Source organism: Scyliorhinus canicula, unplaced genomic scaffold, assembly GCF_902713615.1.
Source record: "Scyliorhinus canicula unplaced genomic scaffold, sScyCan1.1, whole genome shotgun sequence".
Classification (NCBI taxonomy): domain Eukaryota; kingdom Metazoa; phylum Chordata; class Chondrichthyes; order Carcharhiniformes; family Scyliorhinidae; genus Scyliorhinus; species Scyliorhinus canicula.
This window is the reverse complement of record NW_024056036.1, coordinates 552,966-576,564: the sequence shown is the minus strand read 5'-3', so window position 1 is coordinate 576,564 and position 23,599 is coordinate 552,966. Positions and strand designations below refer to the sequence as shown.

At 50.4% G+C, this 23,599-nt stretch overlaps 1 protein-coding gene and 1 long non-coding RNA gene across 2 annotated transcripts; one reads left to right on the top strand and one right to left on the bottom strand.

Annotated features, from left to right (window-relative positions):
* Nucleotides 1-7,267: 7,267 nt before the first annotated feature.
* LOC119961726 lies at nucleotides 7,268-20,511 on the bottom strand. The gene is made up of 3 exons (XR_005459731.1): nucleotides 19,982-20,511; nucleotides 15,418-15,615; nucleotides 7,268-7,721 (listed from the first exon to the last, which is right to left on the bottom strand). It is a non-coding gene; the product is annotated as an uncharacterized LOC119961726 (long non-coding RNA).
* A 137-nt stretch (nucleotides 20,512-20,648) lies between these two features.
* On the top strand, nucleotides 20,649-21,934 carry LOC119961725 (leucine-rich repeat and immunoglobulin-like domain-containing nogo receptor-interacting protein 1). The gene has a single exon (XM_038789000.1). It carries the CDS (start codon nucleotides 20,786-20,788, stop codon nucleotides 21,290-21,292), a length of 507 nt encoding a protein of 168 aa, XP_038644928.1. The 5' UTR covers nucleotides 20,649-20,785; the 3' UTR covers nucleotides 21,293-21,934.
* The last annotated feature ends 1,665 nt before the right edge of the window (nucleotides 21,935-23,599 follow it).

Here is a 23,599-nt window from a genome sequence, read left to right as displayed (position 1 = left end):
CCACAGGCACTGGGTGAAGTGAATAGTATCAACGTATGTATAGGGAGGCTGGACACACACATATATATATGGGAGAAACAAAGATGATAGGAGACTCAAATAGAACTGAAACACCAGTACAAACTGGCTGGCTGAATGGCCTGTCTCTGTGCTGTATAACCTGTGTAATCCCATTCAAGGCTTCAACTGATCATCCAACCTGGAGAGACACAAGGATATCCACAACAGGGAGAAATGTGGCGACTGGGACGGGATTCAGTTCTCCATCCCAGCTGGGAACTCATTGACACCAGAACACTGGGGAGAGACAATTCACCTACCCTGTGTGTGTGAGAAGGGATTCACTGAATCATCCAGCTTCCAGAAACACTGGAACATTTGCAGCGAGGAAAAAACGTGAAACTGGCTCCGCGTCAAGAGAAAAGATTTAATCAGTTGTCCAGTCTCCAGATACACCCACACCGGAGAGATGCTGTTCATTCGCTCCAAATGTGGGAAATTATTTACTTGTGTTTCCAGCCTCGCTGCCCATAAAGTTGTTCACTCATTTAAGGGACCTTTTAATTGTTTGCACTGTGTGAAAAGATTTAAAAGTGTTAAATATCTGATGAAAAACCAACTCACTGACACTGGAGAGAAACCATTCACCTGCACTGAGTGTAGGAAGGGATTCACTCATTCACTGAACCTGCTGACGCACCAGCATATCCACATCTGACTGTGATGGGTGGATTCTGTTGTTATTCTGACCACTGACTGCGTCTGAACCAAACTGTTCATCACCTCAGCATCGATTTCACCCTGAACTGATTTTCTAATCCATATTCGATCCATCACCAAGGCAGCCTACATCCACCTCTGTGACATCTCCGGTCTCCTCCTGCTTCATCCTGTTTGCTGCTGAAACTCTCATTCAGACCGTTGCATCTTCTAGACCCGAATATTCCTGAACCCTCTGAGCTTCCCTTCGTATCCCAGCTGCCGTCAATCTGGAACATTGGTGCCTTTTGTTTAATTCTTCCACAGGATGTCACTGGCAAGGCCAGCAATTGTTGCCCATCCTGATTGAAGTTTACAACCAACTCAGGGTGTTTAATAGTCACTTTATTCCTCTAGGTCTGGAGTCACATAGTTCATAGAATGTACACTGCAGAAGGAGGCCATTCGGCCCATCGAGTCTGCGCCGGCTCTTGGAAAGAGCACCCTACCCAAGCCCACACCTCCATCCTATCCCCATAACTCAGTAACCCTACCCAACACTAAGGACAATTTTGGACTTTAAGGACAATTTAACATGGGGAATCCACCTAACCTGCTCATCTTTGGACTGTGGGAGGAAACCCACACAGACACGGGCAGAACGTGCAGACTCCGCACAGACAGCGACCCAAGCCGGGAATCGAACCAGGGACTCTGGACCTGTAAAGCAATTGTGCTAACCAGTATGCTACCGCGCTGCCCAGGTCGGCCAGACCAGGGTTTTTAACGACAATTTCATGGTCCCCATTATTGAGACTAGCTTTCAATTCCAGATTTTATTGAATTTAAATACCACCAATTCATATTGGGATTTAAACCCATGACCCCAGAATATTTGCCTGACCTCTGGATTACTAGTTACATTACCACTACACACCACCTCTCTATCCTAACTCAGTCCCATTCACCGATTACTCCTGTACTATTTGATCTACATTGGTGCCCCTTCTAACAATGCATCAACTTTTACACTTCTCAGATTTTATTTCAAATCCCTCCCTGACCTCACCCCTCCCTCTCTGTAACCACCTCCAGTGCGACATCCCACTTAGATCTTTCTGCTCCTCCAATTCAAGGCTCTTGTACATCCCGATTTCCGTCTCTCCTCCAGTGTTGGATATGCATTCAGCTGCCTGGATGCTGAGCCCTGGATTCCTCCCTAACCGGCCCCACCTCTCGAACTTTCCCTCCTCTCCTTTAAAACTTCTCTGACCCAGTGTTTGGTCCGAATATCTCCTGTTGAGTCTCAGTGTTGAGGTTAACACTCCTGTGAAGCACCTTGGGATGTTTGACAATGTTAAGGTGCTATATCAATACAAGTTGTTATTGCTGCTGTTAATCACGTTAAGGACTGAACCATCTTCATGCTGACAGTTGGGAGTTTATTGCTGATATTAATAATCACTAAATAACTGGGATTGGGGATAAGATTCTGGATATATGTCAGAAATCAGTTTTGTTTCACATACACTGTGATAAATTGTTGATTTCTCTTTAATAAGCAGAGACTAACTGATGTCCTTTATGGATTATTTAGTTTGCTGTCATTTTCTCCCTTCTTACTCGATTATTTTAGTTTTCAAATCTTCCATTACAAATCCCAGCTCCCCTCACCTGACACTGAATTTCCTTTCTCACGATACTGTGGTATTCCCTCAAATAATCCCTGCTGTCTGTGCTGAATTAATCCATCTCAGTAACAAATGTTGAAATGTTTGCTCCACACCCATTGGGTTTCATCACAGAATGAAATCCCGACAGTGCAGAAGGATAGCATTTGGCCCATCGAGTCTGCCCCAACCCTCAGAGTACCCTACCTAGGCCCACTCCCCTACCCCATTCCTGTAACCCCAGAACCCCACATCACATTTTGACACTTCGGGGAAATTTAACATGGCCAATCTACTTAACTTGCACATCTTTGGACTGTGGGAGGAAACCGGAGAACCCGGAGGAAATCCACGCAGACACAGGGAGCAAACGCCACACAGTCACTCAAGGCTGGAATTGAACCCGGATCCCTGGCGCTGTGAGGTAGCAGTCCAGGGACTTGAGGACAAAAAAAAATTCACATCCAATATTCCTTGCCCCAGCACCCAGGGAGTGCTGCACTGTCAGAGTTTCCTTCTTTCAAATAAGATGTTCAACTGAAGCCCTGTCTGTTCCTCTCAGTTCCTGTAAACGTTCCCGTGGCCACTATTGTGAAGAAGAGTTGGGGTTATCTCCGGTGTCCTGGCAAATATTTATCCCTCAATCAACATCACCAAAATCCGATCATCTGCTCATTATCACATTGCTGTTTGTGAGATCTTGCTGTGTATAATTTTGCTGATGTTTTTCCTACATTACACCAGTTACAACCCTTCAAAAGTACTGTTTTGGCTGTAAAGCACTTTGGGATGTCCTGTGATTGTGAAAGGAGCTACAGAAATGCAAGTTTTTAAATCGAAGATTGACGTTATCTGATCTTCTTATCTGTAACTTAATTGATCTCAGCCACCCCCAACTTACCATTTAATAAATTCACTTTGTTTCACTGTTTCAGACACAATTTTAACCAATTAAAGCAAAGGCAGAATTCTCTGGAAAGTAAATTTTAAATGTTTATTAAAAGAGCAAGATTTACTGAACGACTTGAAGACATTGACGTTTATAACTTCATGCAGGTGATCAGTCTGTGGAAGCGTAACCCTCCCTGGCTCCTTCTTTGACAGTAATTTCATTGGAACTCGGCCTCGAGAGTCTTCAGTACTTGGCCAGCAAGGAAGACCTTCGGAACCTCGACTTTTACCCCCAAAGTGACCATTACCTCATGTCAGAGTTGGGCCTGTTGTAACGTAACCATTGGTCAATTGGGCACCAGTTTAATTGAATTGGATTCCCCATTACTGACTCCACCTTCTCTCATTATCTTGGACAGGAATACAATCGAACAGTTTCATACTCTCCCTTTACCTGATTCTGTACAATTCCTTATTCATATAGTATCAAATGTTGAGGTTAATCAGGGTGGGAAGGTCTCTCTTGCCGGTACATTTATCCTCATTGCCCATTTACAGCAATTGAGCTTTTACAATTTTACAGCAAATAAAACCCAGTCCTTTACTATAATTACTGATTCATTCATTACTACTAGTTTGACCACTTTATGAGCCCCTTCCTTTGATCTAATGGAATATTTCCATTTCCAAGGGATTTATCATCGACTTCAGGAAGCGTAGCACGACACACACACCCCCATCTGCATCAATGGCTCAAAAGTGGAGATGGTCAATTAAGTTCCTAGGGGTCACCATCCCCAACAGTCTGTCCTGGTCCACTCACATTGATGCAACAGTCAAGAAGGTCCAACAACTTCTCTACTTCCTACGGAAGGTAAAGAAATTCAGCATGCCTGCATCGACTCTCACAAACGTCAACAGATGTGCGCTAGAGGGCATCCTATCCAGCTGCATCACAGCTTGGTATGGCAACTGCTCGGTCCAAGATTGCAAGAAACTGCAGACTGTGGTGAACTCAGCCCAACGCATCACACAAACTTGCCACCCCCATATTGATTCTGGATACACCTCCAGCTGCCTCAGGAAGGCAGACAGCATTATCAGAGACCCCTCCTACCCAGGCATTGCCTTCGTCTGGCAGGAGTTCTCAACCTTTTTTAACCCCGTTTCCTCTTAATTTTTTTTTGTGGACCCCCATAGCCATTCCACAGAAAAAAAAGCTTCTTATGTGCGTGGTAAACGAATCCTTATATTTTGTCCGATGGCTAAAGTCCATCTACCTTACCGCGAAGGTTGGAAACGGATTAGCGGTATTTCCGTACGTTGCCAAACTTATTCTAATATGAAAAGTAATGAAAAAAATTTTTTACTGACTAAATTGAATTAAATTACTCTAAAAATAACCAATTCATATCAAATATACACAGTTTCTAGTGATTACTGTTATAAATCATTCATTAAACTTGTCAAGGAGAAACGATGGGTGATTTTCACCTCCGCTTGTTCTAGGTAACTTTAAATTTACGACACTGTCAAATGTAAAGTTTTTTTCTTCTACTTGATTGCCATAAAAAATTCATAGCTACATGAATATTTCTACTTTTAGTATTTTAATATGGTGTAGATTACTGTAAAAATTTAATTCTCAGTAATAACAGTTGTTCTGAAGTAGAATTGCTCTATGGACCACTAAAATATCACCGTGGACCCCCAATTCGGTTTTTGTTTTGTGTGGACCCCCAATAATGTTACATGGACCCCCAGGGTCCATGTGGACCCCGGTTGAGAACCTCTGGTCTAGACCCTTCCATCAGGCAGAAGGTACAGAAGTCTGAAGACTCGCACATCCAGACATGGGAACAGCTTCTTCCCAACAGCTACAACACTCCTGAACGACTCCCCCCCACCCCTCAGACTGATCTGTTCCCTGTAAGAACACAATTCACGATGCCCTATGCTGCTCTTGCTCATGTATTTGCTCTGTTTGCCCCCTTGTTCTGCAGTAACCAATCACTGTTTGTTGCTGTACCATTTGTCAATGTTCTGTCGATTATTCTTTGTGTCTACTTTGTTTACGTACTGTGTCCTTTGGCCGCAGAAAAAATACTTTTCACTACTTCGGTACATGTGACAATAAATCAAATACTTAACTTTTCTTGTTTGCCACGTTTGAATCACTTTTCCTGTTGGAATTTTGTACTTTAATAGAATCTATATTTGCTGTATTTTTGTGAAATAAAAATCACAAAATACAAAGAGGACCACAGGCTGCATTCCCCTTTGAGCAAGAAAGAGAGAGCGAGCGAGCTGACTGGTGGTGATTTAATCTGAGGGTCACCACACCTCAGGCGAGGGGTAATGTTGATAAGGCCGGGCCTTCATGGTTAACCATCACCCGGTGTGGGAGTCGAACCGAGCTGTTGGCCTCGTTCTGTATCACGAACCAGTCGTCCAGGCAACTGAGCTAACCGACCCCCTGGTAAACATGTAATAATTGCTAATACATTAGCTATTCCCTGTCTCCCATCAGTTTCCCAGTCCACCTCAGACAACTTGCCCCTCAAACCCGGATAGTTTTCTTGTGTCAGTAACACCCAGATAAGTGAGTAACACCCGGATATTTTGTTTTTAAAATTAGAATACCCAATTCTTTTTTTCCAATTAAGAGGCAATTTACCGTGGTCAATTCACCGGCCCTGGGTTTTGGGGGTGAGACCCACTCAGACACGGGGAGAATGTACAAACTCCACACAGACAGTGACCCGGATCCCTGGTGATATCGAGATCAGTTAAATAAAAAAAAATGTAAACACTAGGGCCCATCTCCATGGCAGCGTGGCATGCTTTGGGAGGTTCCAAACAGGAATAGGAGCTAAATACCTTCAAAATTCCAAACACCCTTTCACTCTGTGATCCTTGTGCAATTTGAAGCCAGGTATTAGCAACAAGGCTTAAAGAGCATCAGCCCACTGGAGGCAAAGTGGTGAGACCGGCCAGTCCAGCAGAAAGAAACCCTCCGACCATCCCCACTGACCACCTGTCAGAATGAACAAAATGCAGTCCTGGGTGCAGAGCAGGAACAATAACAGCAGAATCCAACCCCTGTAATCAATTGTGAAATTGTTGGTGTCACAGCAGGTGTGGTGAAACATGCAATCCCGTCTCACATTGAGGGGTGGACAGCGTCTCCCCAGTGTGAACTCGCTGGTGTCTCCGCATATTGGATACTTCAGTAAATCCTTTCCCACACTGAGAGCAGGTGAATGGCCTCTCCCCAGTGTGAACGCGCTGGTGTGACTTCAGGCTAGATACATCAGTAAATCCTTTCCCACACTGAGAGCAGGTGAATGGCCTCTCCCCAGTGTGAACGCGCTGGTGTGACTGCAGGCGGGATCCTTCAGTAAATCCTTTCCCACACTGAGAGCAGGTGAATGGCCTCTCCCCAGTGTGAACGCGCTGGTGTCTCCGCAGGTCGGATACTTCCTTAAATCCTTTCCCACACTGAGAGCAGGTGAATGGCCTCTCCCCAGTGTGAACGCGCTGGTGTGACTGCAGGCGGGATCCTTCAGTAAATCCTTTCCCACACTGAGAGCAGGTGAATGGCCTCTCCCCAGTGTGAACTCGCTGATGTCTCAGCAGGGTGGATGAATTAATGAATCCCTTCCCACACTGAGAGCAGGTGAATGGCCTCTCCCCAGTGTGATCTCGCTGATGACTCAGCAGGGTGGATGAATTAATGAATCCCTTCCCACACTGAGAGCAGGTGAATGGCCTCTCCCCAGTGTGAACTCGCTGGTGTGACTGCAGATGGGATGCTTGACTGAATCCCGTCCCACACTGAGAGCAGGTGAATGGTCTCTCCCCAGTGTGAACTCGCTGGTGTCTCTGCAGGCTGGATAACCGAGTGAATCCCTTCCCACACTGAGAGCAGGTGAACGGCCTCTCCCCAGTGTGAACTCGCTGGTGTACGGACAGAGTGGATGACTGAGTAAATCCCTTCCCACACTTGGAGCAGGTGAACGGCCTCTCCCCAGTGTGACTGCGTCGATGAATCTCCAGGTGAGATGGGAATCCGTATCCCTTCCCACAGTCCCCACATTTCCACGGTTTCTCCATGTTTTGGGTCTCCTCGTCTCTCCAGGTTCGACAATCAGTTCCGAATCCGCGTAGGGTCTCTTCTCACTGTGAATGGTGTGAAGTTTTTTCAGGCTGTGTAACTGGTTAAAGCTCTTTCCACAGTCAGTTCACTGGAACACTCTCACTGGGGTGTGTGTTGTGTGGGTCTTGGTGCTTTTCCAATCACACAGATGTTTGAAATCTTTCGAAGCTGACAGTTCGGGCAAACATTTCTCCATCTAGATTCAAAGCCCGATGGTATTCAGGTTAAAGGGAATCGAGTGACTGTCAGATCGAGACGTGACGTTTGAGATTTCTATCTGTAATTCCTCCTCGTCTAATATTCTGTGAAAACAATTTACAAAATTCATTACTGTCAGTACAGGATTGAAACTCAGAACAGACAATTCTAGTTTCTATGTCACATTTTTTCCTCTCTCTTATTCCCCGAAAGCTGTAAATCTCCATCCCACACACTCTCCCTCCATTCTCACTCTGCTATATCTAATATTCACCCTCCCAATTCTCCTGAAGGTGCTGATTCATGTTGATTGACAGATCCAAGCTCAGCTCACTGCTTCCTGACCAGAACACAGAGATTAGAATAGGAGCAAGAGTTGGCCATTCGGCCCACCGAGTCTGCTCAACCATTCAATGAGATCCTTGGCCGATCTACCTCAGCACTGTTTTCCCACAAGATCCCCATATCCCTCAACATCTTCAATATCTACAGGAGGGATGTAGAGAACCTAGTGGAGTGGTGTAACAACAACAATCTATCCCTCAATGTCAGAAAAACTAAAGAGCTGATCATTGACTTCAGAAAGCAATGTATCGTACACACCCCTGTCAGCACCAACAGGGCCGAGGTGGAGATGGTTAACAGTTTCAAATTCCTAGGTATGCGCATCACCAACAATCTGTCCTGGTCCACCCACGCCAGCGCTACCACCAAGAAAGCAGAACAGCGTCTCTTCTTTTTCATGAAACTAAGCAAATTCAGCATGTCCACATTAACTCTTACCAACTTTTACAGATGAAAGCATCCTATCGGGCTGCATCACAGCCTAGTATGGCAACTACATGGCCCAAGATCGTAAGAAACTTCAGAGAGTAGTGAACACAGCCCAGTCCATCACACAAACCTGCTTCCCATCCATTGACTCTATTCACACCTCCCACTGCCTTGGGAAAGTGGGCAGCATAATCAAAGACCCCTCCCACCCAGCTTACTCACTCTTCCAACTTCTTCCATCGGGCAGGAGATACAGAAGTCTGAGAACACGCACGAACAGACTTAAAAACAGCTTCTTCCCCGCTGTTATCAGACCCCTAAATGGCCCTCTTATGGACTGACGTGATTAATACTACACCCCTGTATGCTTCGCCCGATAACGGTGTTAATGTAGTTATATTGTGTACCTTGTGTTGCCCTATTATGTATTTATTTTTCATGTACTTAATGATCGGTTGAGCTGCTCGCAGAAAAATTTGTTTCACTGTACCTCGGTACACATGGCAATAAACAAAATCAAATCCAATCAAGGCTAGGTGGATTGGCTATGCTAAATTCCCCTTGGTCTCCAAGGGTCTGCACGTTGGGTGGGGTTATGAGGATGAAATGGGTGGGATGGAGTGGGCCTGGGTGCGGTGCTCATTCGGAGGGTTGGTGCAGACTCAATGGGGCCGAATGGGCTCCTTCTGCACTGTTGGGTTCTATAACTTTGGCACTTCTGTCCTTAAAATGCAGTGGAAGTAGACTCTGTGTGTAAGGAGCAGACTCGAGGGGCCGACTCCTAGTTTGTGTGTAAGGAGCAGGCTCGAGGGGCCGACTCCTGGTTTGTGTATAAGGAGCAGGCTCGAGGGGCCGGCTCCTAGTCTGTGTGTAAGGAACAGACTCGAGGGGCCGACTCCTAGTTTGTGTATAAGGAGCAGGCTCGAGGGACCGACTCCTAGTTTGTATGTAAGGAGCAGGCTCGAGGGGCCGACTCCTAGTTTGTATGTAAGGAGCAGGCTCGAGGGGCCAACTCCTAGTCTGTGTGTAAGGAGCAGGCTCGAGGGGCCGACTCCTAGTTTGTGTATAAGGAGCAGGCTCGAGGGGCCGACTCCTAGTTTGTGTATAAGGAGCAGGCTCGAGGGGCCGACTCCTGGTCTGTGTGTAAGGAGCAGGCTCGAGGGGCCAACTCCTAGTCTGTGTGTAAGGAACAGGCTTGAGGGGCCGACTCCTAGTTTGTATGTGAGGAGCAGGTTCGAGGGGCCGACTATTTTTCAGAGACCCAAAATCCTGTTTACTGTCCTAATGATTTTCCAGAGACCCCGGCATGAATCGCACCAAGGCCACATCCCGTGAATGAACAGAAAAGAAAATCTGCCATCCTTACCTGGTCTGGCCGACACGATTCCAAACCACAGCAATGTGGTTGATTCTGTAAATGCCCTCCGAGATGGCCGAGCCAGCCACTCGGTTTAAGGGAAATTAGGGATGGGCAATAAATGTTGGCTCAGCCAGTGACTCCCACAAATGAATAAAATAAAATCCTGGAGACTCCAGCCAGTCAATCCGAGAGAGTTGTTATCCGGCCCAGGCTGGCAGCGCATGGCCCTGCGGCACCTTGTCCTCTGTAAAGATGGCGGCCGGTAACCCGGGCCTGTCACCGCTCAGCTCTCACTCTGTTCAGTGCTGTTTAAGACGGGACCGTTAACATTTTACTCAGGAGTTGAAGCCTCCACGGGGTATTTATGAAGCCTCCTGGCTCACTCCGCAGCTTCTATTGCTCCCTGGCCATCCACTGGCTCCATTCCTGAAAGTCGCTCCATTGTTTTTTTCCTGCTCCTCGCACCGTCAGCGATAATCTGTACTGCGCATGCGCCAATCACAGCCTGAACCATCACAATGCCTGGGGAGTGATTGGTGGCAGTACCGGACCAATAGGAATAGAGGGGGCGGGCCTGGATGTGCGGATAGGAGCGGCTGGTCCTTCAACCAATGGGAGTGAATGAGGGGCGGGGCTGGACCGTGAGTGAAGCATGTGCAGTGCGGGTGATGGGCAGACGTGTCCACAATGGGTAAAGGGGGGGATGGTGGGGCGCAGGGTCCGGTGGGTGGACAGAGTGTCTCCGGAAATAAACTGAACGGATCCTTCTCCCCCTGTTTACACCGAGCGGGGCCGCAGCCCCCAGATCAATGAAGAGCTGCTTTGTATGAGGTTGGCCATTGGTTCCAGAGGTTGTTCCCTGGTCGCCAGCATCACCTCTTTATCAGTGAATCATTGGTCACAATAACGACTGAGGCCATTCAGCCCGTCCTGTCTGTGCTGGCTCTCTGTGCCAGAGCCAATCAGCCCCTCCCACTCCCTTGTCCTTTCACCAACAAGACCAGCAGCAAATATTCCCCATCCCCAGTTACCTGTGGAGAAGATGATGTTTGACCTTCTTGAATCGCTGCTGTCTGTGTGGTGAAGGGACTCCCACAATGCTGGAGTTACAGGTTATTCACCCAGTGGTGATGAATGAACAGTGATACATGTCCAAATCAATAACACTGTGTATTTATTTAGAGCCCTTTGTGTAATGGACCGTTTTGAGGTGCTCCATAGGTGGGATAAAAAGCAATATTTGACATAGAGTCATGTCAGGAGATAAGAGGCAGATGGTCAGAGTTGGATTTAACGAGTATCTTAAAGGAGGACAGGAAGATAGAGAAGTCAAGAGGCTTGGGGAGGAAATTCCAGAGTTTGTGGCCTTAGCTCGAGGCATGGATAACAAACAGAGTGATTAAAATCAGGAATGGTCAGGAAGCTGGAATGAGAGGCGTGCAGAGACCTTGGAGGTTGAGAGGCTGGAGCTGATTGCAGAGACTGGGAGAGATAAGAGCGTGGAGGAGATTACAGAGAGATAGAGAAGGGAATGGAGGCGATTACAGAGAGATAGAGAAGGGAATGGAGGAGATTACAGAGAGATAGAGAAGGGAATGGAGGGGATTACAGAGAGATAGAGAAGGGAATGGAGGCGATTACAGAGAGATAGAGAAGGGAATGGAGGAGATTACAGAGAGATAGAGAAGGGAATGGAGGGGATTACAGAGAGATAGAGAAGGGAATGGAGGAGATTACAGAGAGATAGAGAAGGGAATGGAGGGGATTACAGAGAGATAGAGAAGGGAATGGAGGGGATTACAGAGATATAGAGAAGGGAATGGAGGAGATTACAGAGAGATAGAGAAGGGAATGGAGGAGATTACAGAGAGATAGAGAAGGGAATGGAGGGGATTACAGAGAGATAGAGAAGGGAATGGAGATTACAGAGAGATAGAGAAGGGAATGGAGGAGATTACAGAGATATAGAGAAGGGAATGGAGGAGATTACAGAGAGATAAAGGGTCCGCCCAAAAGGGCGCGTAGCCCTGGGACCTATAAAAGACAGGTCACAAACTCAGTTTGTTCTTCTTGACCAGCCCTCCTCTCTTGACCAGCCCTCTTGACCAGCCTTTACCGAAGAAGACCTTGACCGAGAGAGAGAAGAGAGGTTCGGACAGCAGCCGCCAGCAAGTAAGTGTCTCACAACGATCGCTACCAGAGATAGACATTCCTGACCCCTTTTAACCCGTACCAACCTGAAGTCTGCGGACCCAGTGCAGAGCAAGAGGCCCTTGTCCCCTGATCCGGCAGTTCCTTATTCAGATAAGTATTGGTCTATTTAGTGGTAGGAATAGTTTAGTCATTTTAGCGTGTGCATGAGTAGTTTATAATTGTATTATAATAAACTCATTTGTTTGAACTTACTAATTGGTGTATGGTTTTATTGCTTTGAACTTGACCTTGAAACTTGTGGCGGTATCTTAACGATACCTGGCGACACTTCCGGTGGCGCCCTCGAGGAGGCAGGTCGCAGGTCGGATCACTCCCACCCGCGATGGGGAAACGGACCTTTGTTAACGGACTTTTTTGGGACCTGGCAGCCTGAATCGGTGAAGGAGACGATAGGGAAGAGGCTTCCTTTCCGGGGTATGGGCAGCTGGACTAGAAGTGGTCGAGTGGAGCGGCAAAGATCGTAGCGGGAGCAGCGGGGGCCCCAGGCCGGGCGGCCAATCATGGCGGACGGCGGGGGCTCACTGGCCAAGGGAGGAGCAGATGGAGTTCTTCAAGAACTGCTTCGCTGAGCTGAGGAGGGACACGCTGGACCCAATGAGAGCGGTGATGGACCGAATGGTCAAGACACAGGCGGTCCAAGGGAAGGCGCTCAGGGAGGTCGAGGCGAAGCTCTCCAGTCAGGCGGGCATAATAACGGAGCTGGAGCACGAGGTGGAGGAGCTGAAAGCCTGTCAGAGGAGGATGCAGGAGCAGCTTGAAGAGCTGGGGAACAGAGCCAGGAGGCAGAATTTACGGATCATTGGCCTCCCCGAGGGCTGCGAGGGGTCGGATGTGGGCGCATACGTGACGGGTATGCTTGAGGCGCTGATGGAACCGGAGGCCTTCCCTCAACCCTTGGAGTTGGATGGGGCGCATAGAGCCCCCGCAAGGAAGCCCAGGACGGGCGACCGACCGAGGGCCTTGGTGGTCCGCTTTCACCGGCTTGCTGACAGGGAACGTGTGCTGCGATGGGCCAAGGCGGAGAGGAGCAGCAGATGGGAGAACTGTGAGGTGCGCATTTACCAGGGCTTGGGAACGGAGCTGGCCAAGAGGCGTGCAGGATTCATCAAGGTAAAGGCAGCCCTCTACAAAAAGGAGGTGAAGTTTGGAATGCTGTATCCTGCAAAGCTCTGGGTTACGTTTGAGGAACTCCACTACTATTTTGAGACACCAGAACAGGTTTGGACCTTTATTAAAGATAAGAAGCTGGACTTAAACTAATGGGCACTTGGTTCTTTCAGTGCTGTACAGTGGCGGCGGTCTGTTAACCCAAAATTGCTCTGATTAGGACTTTTATTAAAAGAAGCTGGACTGGAACTAAAGGACTTTGGGCTCTCAGACCTTTTGTGTGGCGGCGATTTGTTAAACTATCCTGTACTGTAAACTTTTATCCAAGATTGTTTTCAGCCTGGACAGAGAGTGCGGGCTGGAGGGTGCACTGTTTAGGGTCTATTGGGGGGAATTGCAACCGGGGGGGGCTGCGCTTGGTACCTTTTGGCGGGAGATCGGGGCCTCTGATAGGGGTAGGTGTGGCATGGGCAAACAGAGCTGGCAGTGGAAGTGCCTTCTTAACATGTTTATTCTTTCCCACTGTTCATTTTCACTATGTTAAGGCTCTTTGCACAGGGCCATTTTTCTCTCTGTAACTGTTACAAATTTGTGTTAAATAAAAAACTTTTAAATAAATAAATAAATAAATAAAAAACCAATACCTGGCGACTCCAAAGCCAAGTAACGAAACAGAGCCAAATCGAGTGCTCAGCACACTCACCCAGAACGAGCAACATCCCGAACAGGCGCCAGAATGTGGCGAATAGGGGCTTTTCACAGTAACGTCATTGCTGCGCTAATGTAAGCCTACTTGTGACAATAAGGATTACTATTATAAATAAATCAAATCAAAACCTGGGTGACGGTCACATTCAGAAGTTATTAAAATGGAACCACATACAGATAAACTATATCAGTATTTACTGACATTTCCATTTTAATCACTGCTCCTGGTACCTGACACCTCTTAACTTGATCCATCACATCACCACTTGGACTAACTGACTGGGCTGAGGTCTGTCTTGGATAAAAACCCAAGGATCACTTGTCATCACAGAATGCTAGAAATGTACAGCACAGAGGAGGCCATTCAGCCCATTGTGTCTGTGTTGGCTGAAAATGGTTTATCCAGCCCACTTTCCACCTCTTGGTCTACATAGAACAGTACAGCACAGAACAGGCCCTTCGGCCCTCAATGTTGTGCCGAGCAATGATCACCCTACTCAAACCCATGTATCCACCCTGTACCCGTAACCCAACAACCCCCCCCTTAACCTTACTTTTTAGGACACTACGGGCAATTTAGCATGGCCAACCCACACATCTTTGGACTGTGGGAGGAAACCGGAGCACCCGGAGGAAACCCACGCACACATGGGGAGGACGTGCAGACTCCGCACAGACAGTGACCCAGCCGGGAATCGAACCTGGGACCCTGGAGCTGTGAAGCATTTATGCTAACCACCATGCTACCGTGCTGCCCTGCAGGTCACAGAAACTCCACATCAGGGTGTCTTTAAATGTGATGAGGGTTTCTGTCTCTACCACCCTTTCAGGCAGAGTTCCAGATCCCCACCACCCCCCTGCGTGAAGAAAATCCTCAATTCCCCCTAATCCTTCCAACAGATACTTAAATCTCTGCCCCCTGGTTACTGACCAGCCTGTTAATGAAATAGGTCCTTCTGCAGTCTGATCCACTATATCTGGGACCCTCATGATTTTATACACCTCAATTAAATGTCCACTCAGCCTCCTCTGTTCCACAGAAAACAATCCCAGTCGATCCCATGCCTCACGGTAGCATGGTGGTTAGCATCAATGCTTCACAGCTCCAGGGTCCCAGGTTCGATTCCCGGCTGGGTCACTGTCTGTGTGGAGTCTGCACGTCCTCCCCGTGTGTGCGTGGGTTTCCTCCGGGTGCTCCGGTTTCCTCCCACAGTCCAAAGATGTGCGGGTTAGGTGGATTGGCCATGCTAAATTGCCCGTAGTGTAAGGTTAATGGGGGGATTGTTGGGTTATGGGTATACGGGTTACGTGGGTTTAAGTGGGGTGATCATTGTTCGGCACAACATCGAGGGCCGAAGGGCCTGTTCTGTGCTGTACTGTTCTATGTTCTATGTTCCTCTTGTTAAAATTCCCCAATCCTGGAAACATCCAGAAAAACCTCTTCCGTCCTCTCTGCAGGAAGAATGTGATTGTACCGGAATGTGATGACCAGAACTGTACTCCGTACTCTAGCTGTGATATAACTCGTGATTTTAGTTCTAGAATAACCATTCTGTAACCTTCAATATGATGGAAACTGACAGCTGCAACCTGCCAGCATTTGAAAGATATTTACAAATAATTTGAGGGTTTCTTACAGTTGGGACCTTTCTCTGCCCTGTCCATTCGAGGTGTTTGATAACAGCCTTTCTCCTGTGAACATCCAGCTGGAGTTTTGGGCCCTGATGTGTTTCCTTGTTCATCTTGTTGACTCTAAACATTGAACCTTGTGGTTCAGACACCAGAGAATCAAACTCCCAACAACAGATTGTCTGTTACTGACTTTCTTAACAGCTCTGCAATAATACAGACAGTCAAATCCTTACATGGTTCTGGTCCTCAGTGACATACTTAAATGATCAGCTTTAGATGTAATTCATATATTCCACAGGAAACTAAGGCGCTTCCTGCCAGCCAGAGAGTAAGGGAGTGAATCTGAACCGTGTCCCCGGGAAAGGAGCATCCTGAGGACCAGCCATCTGCCTTTCCCTCGGGGACCAGGACCGATGGGGACCGAGCCGCAAACCACCCATCAAGGAAGCCCCCAAAGCTGGCCTGCCTTTCAAATCGGCCCATGGGGAAGTATATTAAGCCCGCCTCCACTCATAACACCAATCACAGCTGGAAATCGGAGTAGGAAATCATTAACCAGTCGCTGTGTGTGCAGGAAATCATTAACCAGTGGCTCTGTGTGCAGGAAATCATTAACCAGTGGCTCTGTGTGTGCAGGAAATCATTAACCAGTGGCTCTGTGTGTGGCAAATCATTAACCAGTGGCTCTGTGCGCAAGAAATCATTAACCAGTGGCTGTGTGTGCGGCAAATCATTAACAAGTGGCAGTGTGTGTGGCACAACATTAACCAGTGGCTGTGTGTGGCAAATCATTAACCAGTGGCTGTGTGTGTGGCAAATCAGTAACCAGTGGCTCTGAGTGCAGCAAATCATTAACCAGTGGCTCTGTGTGCAGCAAATCATTAACCAGTGGCTGTGTGTGTGCGGGAAATCATTAACCAGTGGCTCTGTGTGCAGGAAATCATTAACCAGTGGCTGTGTGTGCGGCAAATCATTAACCAGTGGCTCTGTGTGCAGCAAATCATTAACCAGTGGCTCTGTGTGCGGCAAGTCATTAACCAGTGGCTGTGTGTGCAGCAAATCATTAACCAGTGGCTCTGTGTGCAGGAAATCATTAACCAGTGGCTCTGTGTGCGGCAAGTCATTAACCAGTGGCTGTGTGTGCGGCAAATCATTAACCAGTGGCTGTGTGTGCAGGAAATCATTAACCAGTGGCTCTGTGTGCGGCAAGTCATTAACCAGTGGCTGTGTGCAGGAAATCATTAACCAGCTACTCTGTGTGTCGCAAATTATTAACCAGTGGCTGTGTGTGCAGCAAATCATTAACCAGTGGCTGTTTGTGCAGGAATTCATTAACCAGTGGCTCTGTGTGCGGGAAATCATTAACCAGTGGCTCTGAGTGCGGGAATTCATTAAACAGTGAACTTTGTGTTAATTTTCAGAAAACCACTTTTACTTGGAATTATTTTTCCATGGAAGTGGATGATCAGCCATGATCATATTAGAGAACAGAGCATGCTCAATGGGCTGAATGGCCTGCTCCTTTCCTATGTACCTGTCCTGGGAGTGTTTGATGGGGATGGTGTAGAGGGAGCTTTACTCTGTATCTAACACCATGCTGTGCCTGTCCTGGGAGTGTTTGATGGGGATGGTGTAGTGGGAGCTTTACTCTGTATCTAACCCCGTGCTGTGCCGGTCCTGGGAATGTTTGATGGGGACAGTGTAGAAGGAGCTTTACTCTGTATCTAACCCCGTGCTGTACCTGTCCTGGAAGTGTTTGATGGGGATAGTGTAGAGGGAGCTTTACTCTGTATCTAACCCTGTGCTGTACCTGTCCTGGGAGTGTTTGATGGGGACAGTGTGGAAGGAGCTTTACTATGTATCTAACACCATACTGTACCTGTCCTGGGAGTGATTGATGGTGACAGTGTAGAGTGAGCTTTACTCTGTATCTAACCCCGTGCTGCATCTGTCCTGGGAGTGATTGATCGGGACAGTGTAGAGGGAGGGAGTTTTACTCTGCATCTAACCCTGTGCTGTACCTGTCCTGGGAGTGTTTGATGGTGACAGTGTAGAGTGAGCTTTACTCTGTATCTAACCCTGTGCTGGACCTGTCCTGGGAGTGATTGATCGGGACAGTGTCGAGTGAGCTTTACCCTGTATCTAACCCTGTGCTATACCTGTCCTGGGAATGTTTGATGGGGACAGTGTAGAGGGAGCTTTACTCCCTGTCTAGCACATTGCTCTGTGTAGATGAATGTGGGTCACACTCCAGCTTTTCACACTTTGAGCCGCTGTTTTCTCTTTCTGCCCCAGTGTTTATCCATGTCAAATGTTTAAATATTCAGGAGGAACAATGTTTATGTTGAAACCCGATCAAGCCCCTCGTCCGGAGCCTCAGCCACAGGCTCCAGCTGGTGTGTAACCTGTAACCAGATCCCAGCAGGATTAAAACAAGCTGACAAGCGGCAGTAGCTCCTTGTACAGAGAAAGCTGCTCCCGGACCGTCAGCAGATACAGGACCGAAGAAGACCCTCAAACTCTTCGCCATAAATATGAAGCTTACGAGGTAAACACGATTTTCAGTCAAATATATTCAACCCCTCCCATCTCTCTCTGTACCCCGAAGCCCGCCCTTGCACAGAAATTTGGGAAGGACACAAAGGTGTTTGTGGGAGCGAGGTGAAGCCACAACAGGGGATGACGATGTGGGGGGATGTTGTGGAGGGTAGTGGAGAGGGTACGAGAGGGAAGGTGGACAAGGCTGTGTCATGGGGACGGGGTGGGGATTCTGGAGAGGATGGGTTCTAGAGGCCCCAGGGAAGTTACTGAAGAGTGGGGGAGATTCCCCCCCCCCCTCAATGATGGGGTCTGGGGGAAGAGAGTCAAACCGCAGAATCCCTACAGTGCAGAGGGAGGCCATTCAGCCTATCGGTTCTGCACCGACCCTGTGAAAGTGCACCTGAATCTAGGCCCACTCCCCTATCCCCGTAAACCCACCCATCCTGCACATCTCTGGAGAGGGGGGTGGGGGGAAGAGAACCCGGGATGGAGAGACCGTAGAATACGTGGTCCAAAGGAGAGGGGCTGGTGGTGTTCGGGACACCAGGGTTCCCGTGTGTGAGGGGGCTCCTGTGGGTGTCTGGGGAAAGGGGTTCCTGTGCGCACGGGCATTTGTGTTTGGAGGGAGGTGGGGCATCCTGTTTCTGGGTGTGTGGGGCGGGAGGGTGTCCTGTGCTCTCGTGTGTGTGTGTGTGGGGGGGAGGGGGGGCGGAGAGGGGTCCTGTGCTGTCGTATGTGTGTGTGTGGGGGGGCGGGTGGTCCTGTGCTGTCGTGTGTGTGTGGGGAGGGTCCTGTACTGTTGTGTGTGTGCTGCTGCGTGTGTGTGGGGTGGGCGTCCCGAAGTGGCGGGGGGGGGGGGAGAGAAGAAAGAGTGTTGAGCGGGCGCCTGGGGGAGGGGGTCGTGTGTGTGCGTGGGGGGGGGGGGGGGTCCTGTGTATGTATGTGGGCTGTGGTGTCCTGTGTGTGGGTGTGTGTCTGCGGGGAGGTGTCCTATATGTGGGGGGGGGTCCTGCGCTGTCGTATGTGTGTGTGTGGTGCGGGGGTGGTCCTGTGCTGTCGTGTGTGTGTGGGGGTGGCGGGGGGTCCTGTGCTGTTGTGTGTGTGTGCGGGGGAGGGTCCTGTGCTGCTGCGTGTGTGTGGGGTGGGCGTCCCGGGGTGGGGGGGAAAGTGTGTTGAGCGGGCGCCTGGGGGAGGGGGTCGTGTGTGTGTGTGCGCGGGGGTTACTGTGTATGTATGTGGGCTGTGGTGTCCTGTGTCTGGGTGTGCGTCTGCGGGGAGGTGTCCTATGTGTGTGGGGGACGTGTTCTGTGGGGGGGGGGGGGGGAAGGGGCGGTGTCATGTGTGTGGGTGTGTGTCTGGGGGTGGTGTCCTGTGTGTGGAAGAGGTGCCCTGTATGTGGGTGTGTGCCTGGGGGTGGTGTCCTGTGTGGGGGTGTGTGTCTGGGGGTGGTGTCCTGTGTGTGGGAGAGCTGCCCTGTGTGTGGGTGTGTGTCTGGGGGTCCAGCTCCCCTCACTGACCCCCTGTTGTGTTTGTTTTGCAGGCCGGGGGGCAGGACGCTGTTGCCGGTGGTGTGGCCTCCTCTCCTCCCCCTGCTCCTCCTCCTGGGCCCGGGGCTCGGCTGCCCCTCCGACTGCCTCTGCTGGAGCCCCAACCGGACGGTGAGCTGCCACGGGGGATCCCGGCTGGCACACGGGCGCTGGACCTGAGCGGCAACCGGCTGGACTGGGGCCCGGCGCGAGGCCTGAGCCGTCGGCTGGAGGAGCTGGAATTGGGCCATAACCGGCTGCGGGAGCTGGAAGCCGGCGCCCTGGAGCGGCTATGGCGCCTGGGCCTAGGCCACAACCTCCTGCGCTACCTGCAGCCCGGAGCCCTCCGCGGCCTGGCCGCCCTCCGCAGCCTGGAGCTGGCCGGCAACCCGCTGCTGCTGCTCAGCGATCACACTTTCCGCGGCCTGGCCGCCCTGCGCACCCTCAGCCTGGGCTCCCCCGAGCTGGCCTGGGCAGGCCTCAGCGGCCTCAACCAACTCACCGTCCGCGGCGCCGCGCTGGCCTGGCCGCCTGGGCCTGTCCTCTCCCCCCTCCTCAACCTGACCGCCCTCCGCCTGCTGGCCTTTCCCAAGGGCACCGCCCTGCCCGGCCGCCCCTTCCAGGGCCTCTCCCGTCTCCGCCTGCTGGAAATCGACTCCTGGGCCTCACTGGCCCAACTAGGCCCAGATTGCCTCCTGGGCCTCAATTTGGTCTGGCTCTCAGTCACCCGCTGCAACCTCAGCGACGTTCCCTATGCCAGCCTGAGGACTCAGGCCTACCTGCGCTTCCTGAACCTCTCCCACAATCCCATCGCTGCCATCCGCGGAGCACTGCTGCAGCATGTGACCCGCCTGGAGGAGCTGCGATTGGTGGGCGGCCGCCTGCGCGTCATCCATGACGCCGCCTTCCGGGGCCTTATCTACTTCCGGCTGCTGGACGTCACGGCCAATCAGCTGGCCAGCCTGCCGGCCACCGCCTTCCGCTCGCTGGCCTCCCTCCACAGCCTGGGCCTCGGCCTCAACCCGCTGGCCTGCGACTGCCGCCTGCTCTGGATCGTCCGCCGGCGCCATCGCCTCCGCTTCCTGGGCTCCCAGCCGCCCGCCTGCGCCTCCCCGCGGCCGCCGGCTCCCTCCCTGCCAGCACCTTCAGCTGCCGCCGGCCCCGCATCCGCGACAAGAGGCCGCAGCGGCTGCAGGCCCGAGAGGGCCAGACCGTCACCCTGCGCTGCTCGGCTGACGGCCAGCCGCTGCCCCTCATCCTGTGGCTCAACCCACGGCGCCAGCGGCTAGGCCACCCCGAGGCTGGGATGGGCCTCCCCGGGGGCCTGGGCCTAATAGCCGAGGACCAGGGCCTGAAACCCGAGGACCGCGGCCTCCTCCCCGGGCGTCCGGACCCCAGCCTGCCCCCCGCGCCCCCGCTCCTCTCTGGCCCCGCCATGGGCCGCAGCCGCCTCCTGCCGGACGGCAGCCTGCAGATCACCTCGGTCCGCCGCATTAACTCCGGCACCTACCGCTGTGTGGCCCGCAACGCCGGCGGCAACGCCACGGCCTCAGCCTCGCTACAGGTGCGGCCGCTCTCGCTGCAGGAGCTGGGACTGGCTGGGCGCTCCGACTCCCGGGCCAAGGCCGGCCTGCGGCCCGGATACCCCTTCGACACCCACACGCTGCTGGTGGCCACCACCATGAGCTTCACCTCCTTCTTCACCGTGGTGTCGCTCTGCTTCACTTTACTCTTCATCTGGAGCCGGGTCAGCGGGCCCATCAAACACAACATCCATGTCGACTTCGTGCCGCACGCTGGCGGGGGCGGCTGAGGCAGCAGCGGGGATGACGCCAAATACAACATGAAGATGGTCTGAGGGCTGACGTCACTGTTCCTGAGATGTCACTGCGACCCCATCTATGCCTCAATTGCTAAAGGACAAGTGCCCCATATGCCTCTTTCACCATCCTATTAACCTGCCCTTCCACCTTTAGAGATCTTTGGACAAACAGGCCAAGGTCCCCTTGTTCCTCAGACATCGGTGTCAGGCCGTTCATTGAATGCTTCCTTTTCAAATTACTCCTTCCAAAGTGTGTCACCTCACATTTTTCAGGGTTAAATTCCATCTGCCCCCTTTCTGCCCATTTGATCATCCTGTCTATATCTTCCTGTAACCCAAGACACTCAACTTCACTGTTAATCACCAGGCCAAGCTGTGTGTCATCCACAAAGGTAATGATTCTACCCCACACAAAGTCATCTATGGCGTTTATATAAATGACAAACAACAGGGGACCCAGCGCAGATCCCTGTGGTACCCCACTGGACACTGGCTTCAAGACACTAAAGCAGCCGTCTGTCATCACCCTGTCTCCTACAGCTAAGCCAATTTTGAATCCACCTGATCATGTTACTCTGTATCATATGTGTATTTGTCTTCTTTATAAAGTCTCCCATGTGGGATCTTGTCAAAGGCTTTGCTGAAATCTGTGTAAACTACATCACTACCACCATCAACACACCTGGTGTCAATCAATCAATCAAAATTTGTGAGGCATGACCTCCCGCTGAGCCATGCTGACTATTCCTGATCAAACCTTGCCTCTCCAAGTGGAGATAGATTCTCTCCTTCAGAATTTTCTCCGATAGTTTCCACTACCACTGATGTGAGACTCACTGGTTTGCAGTTCCCTGGCTTATCTCGACAATCTTCCTTAAATAGTGGGATCATATTAGCTGATCTCCCGTCCTCTAGCACCTACCTCATAGCCAAAGAGGAATTAAAAATTTGGGTCAGAGCCCCTGCAATCCCACAGCATCCTGGGACACAATTCATCCAGACCTGGAGATTTGTCCACTTTTAAGCCTGCCAACACTTCCAATGCCTTGGCACTCCTTCTGTCAATTCACTCAAGAACCTCTCAGTCTCTCTCCCCGAGTTCCATATCTACCTCCTCATTCTCTTGGCTGGAGACAGATGTGAAATATTTGTTCATCACCCAAACCAATGTCCTCTAAAGTTTCTCTCCATTTAGATAATAAGTTGCCTTTTTATTCCTCTGACCAAAATGGATAACCTCACACTTATGCATGTTAAATTCCATCTTATCAAATGTATTCTGGGAGTCCAAATACGTCTACAGGACCCCATTATCCACTTGTTACTTCAAAGAGCTCCAAACAAATGAGTCAAACACTATCTACCATTCACAAAACCACGCTGACTGATGGATTGCGGTTTGACTTTCCAAATGTTCAGTTACTACTTCCTCAATAATGGATTCCAGGCACCCAACAACAGCTTTTAAACTAAATAGTTTCCTACTTTCTGCCTTTTTGAATAAGAGGGGTTACATTAGACTTTTCCACTAATGCAGTGACATTGTCACTGGGTCAGTGTCTCCCCCCTGGTCTCTATGATGTTGTTTGTGGAGAGACAGTTCCAGTACCAGCCTCCCCGAACAGGTGCTGGAATATAGCGACTAGGGGCTTTTCACAGTAACTTCATTTGAAGCCTACTTGTGACAATAAGCCATTTTCATTTTTTTCATTTTCAGTGATAGTGGAGAATGTTCATTGTTCGGCTCTGGGGCCCCACTCGGGATTTGTAAACCCCGCCCCCCAACACTGACCTCTCACATGACACCTCACCAAGCCAGTGCAATGATTGACGGCAGCTCCTGGCCAATAGGGTTCAGGGGGCGGCTTCGGAGGACCGGTCAGGAGCGGCTGGTCCTCCAGCCAATCGGAGTGAATGAGGGGGCGGGACTAGGCCTAGTGAAGCATGCGCAGTGTGATTAATGGCGGCGCAGAGAAAATTCTTTCTCGGATCCACAATCCGTAAAGATGGGAATGGCGGGACCGAGGGAGAGATGAATCAGGCGCGTCGTTGGACACACTTCGTAAATATGTTATATAAACTGAAAACCCGTAAAAATAACCTACCGGTACCGGGGTCCCTGAGCGAGGCCTGCAGCTTTCTCACAGACGGGATAATGGAACCGCCATCTCTCGCGCGTTAGTGGGGTTGCGCATGCGCACTCGCCAAATTTATTTGGGCACTAGCAGCAGTGGAGCGCACGCGTAGCCACCATTTTTATTGGGGGCAGCAGTATTGGGTTCAGGCTCAGTCGCCATC

Excerpts from the sequence above, each read along its gene's own strand:
- LOC119961725 (XM_038789000.1), top strand. The coding sequence starts at position 20,786 with ATGGGCCTCCCCGGGGGCCTGGGCCTAATAGCCGAGGACCAGGGCCTG.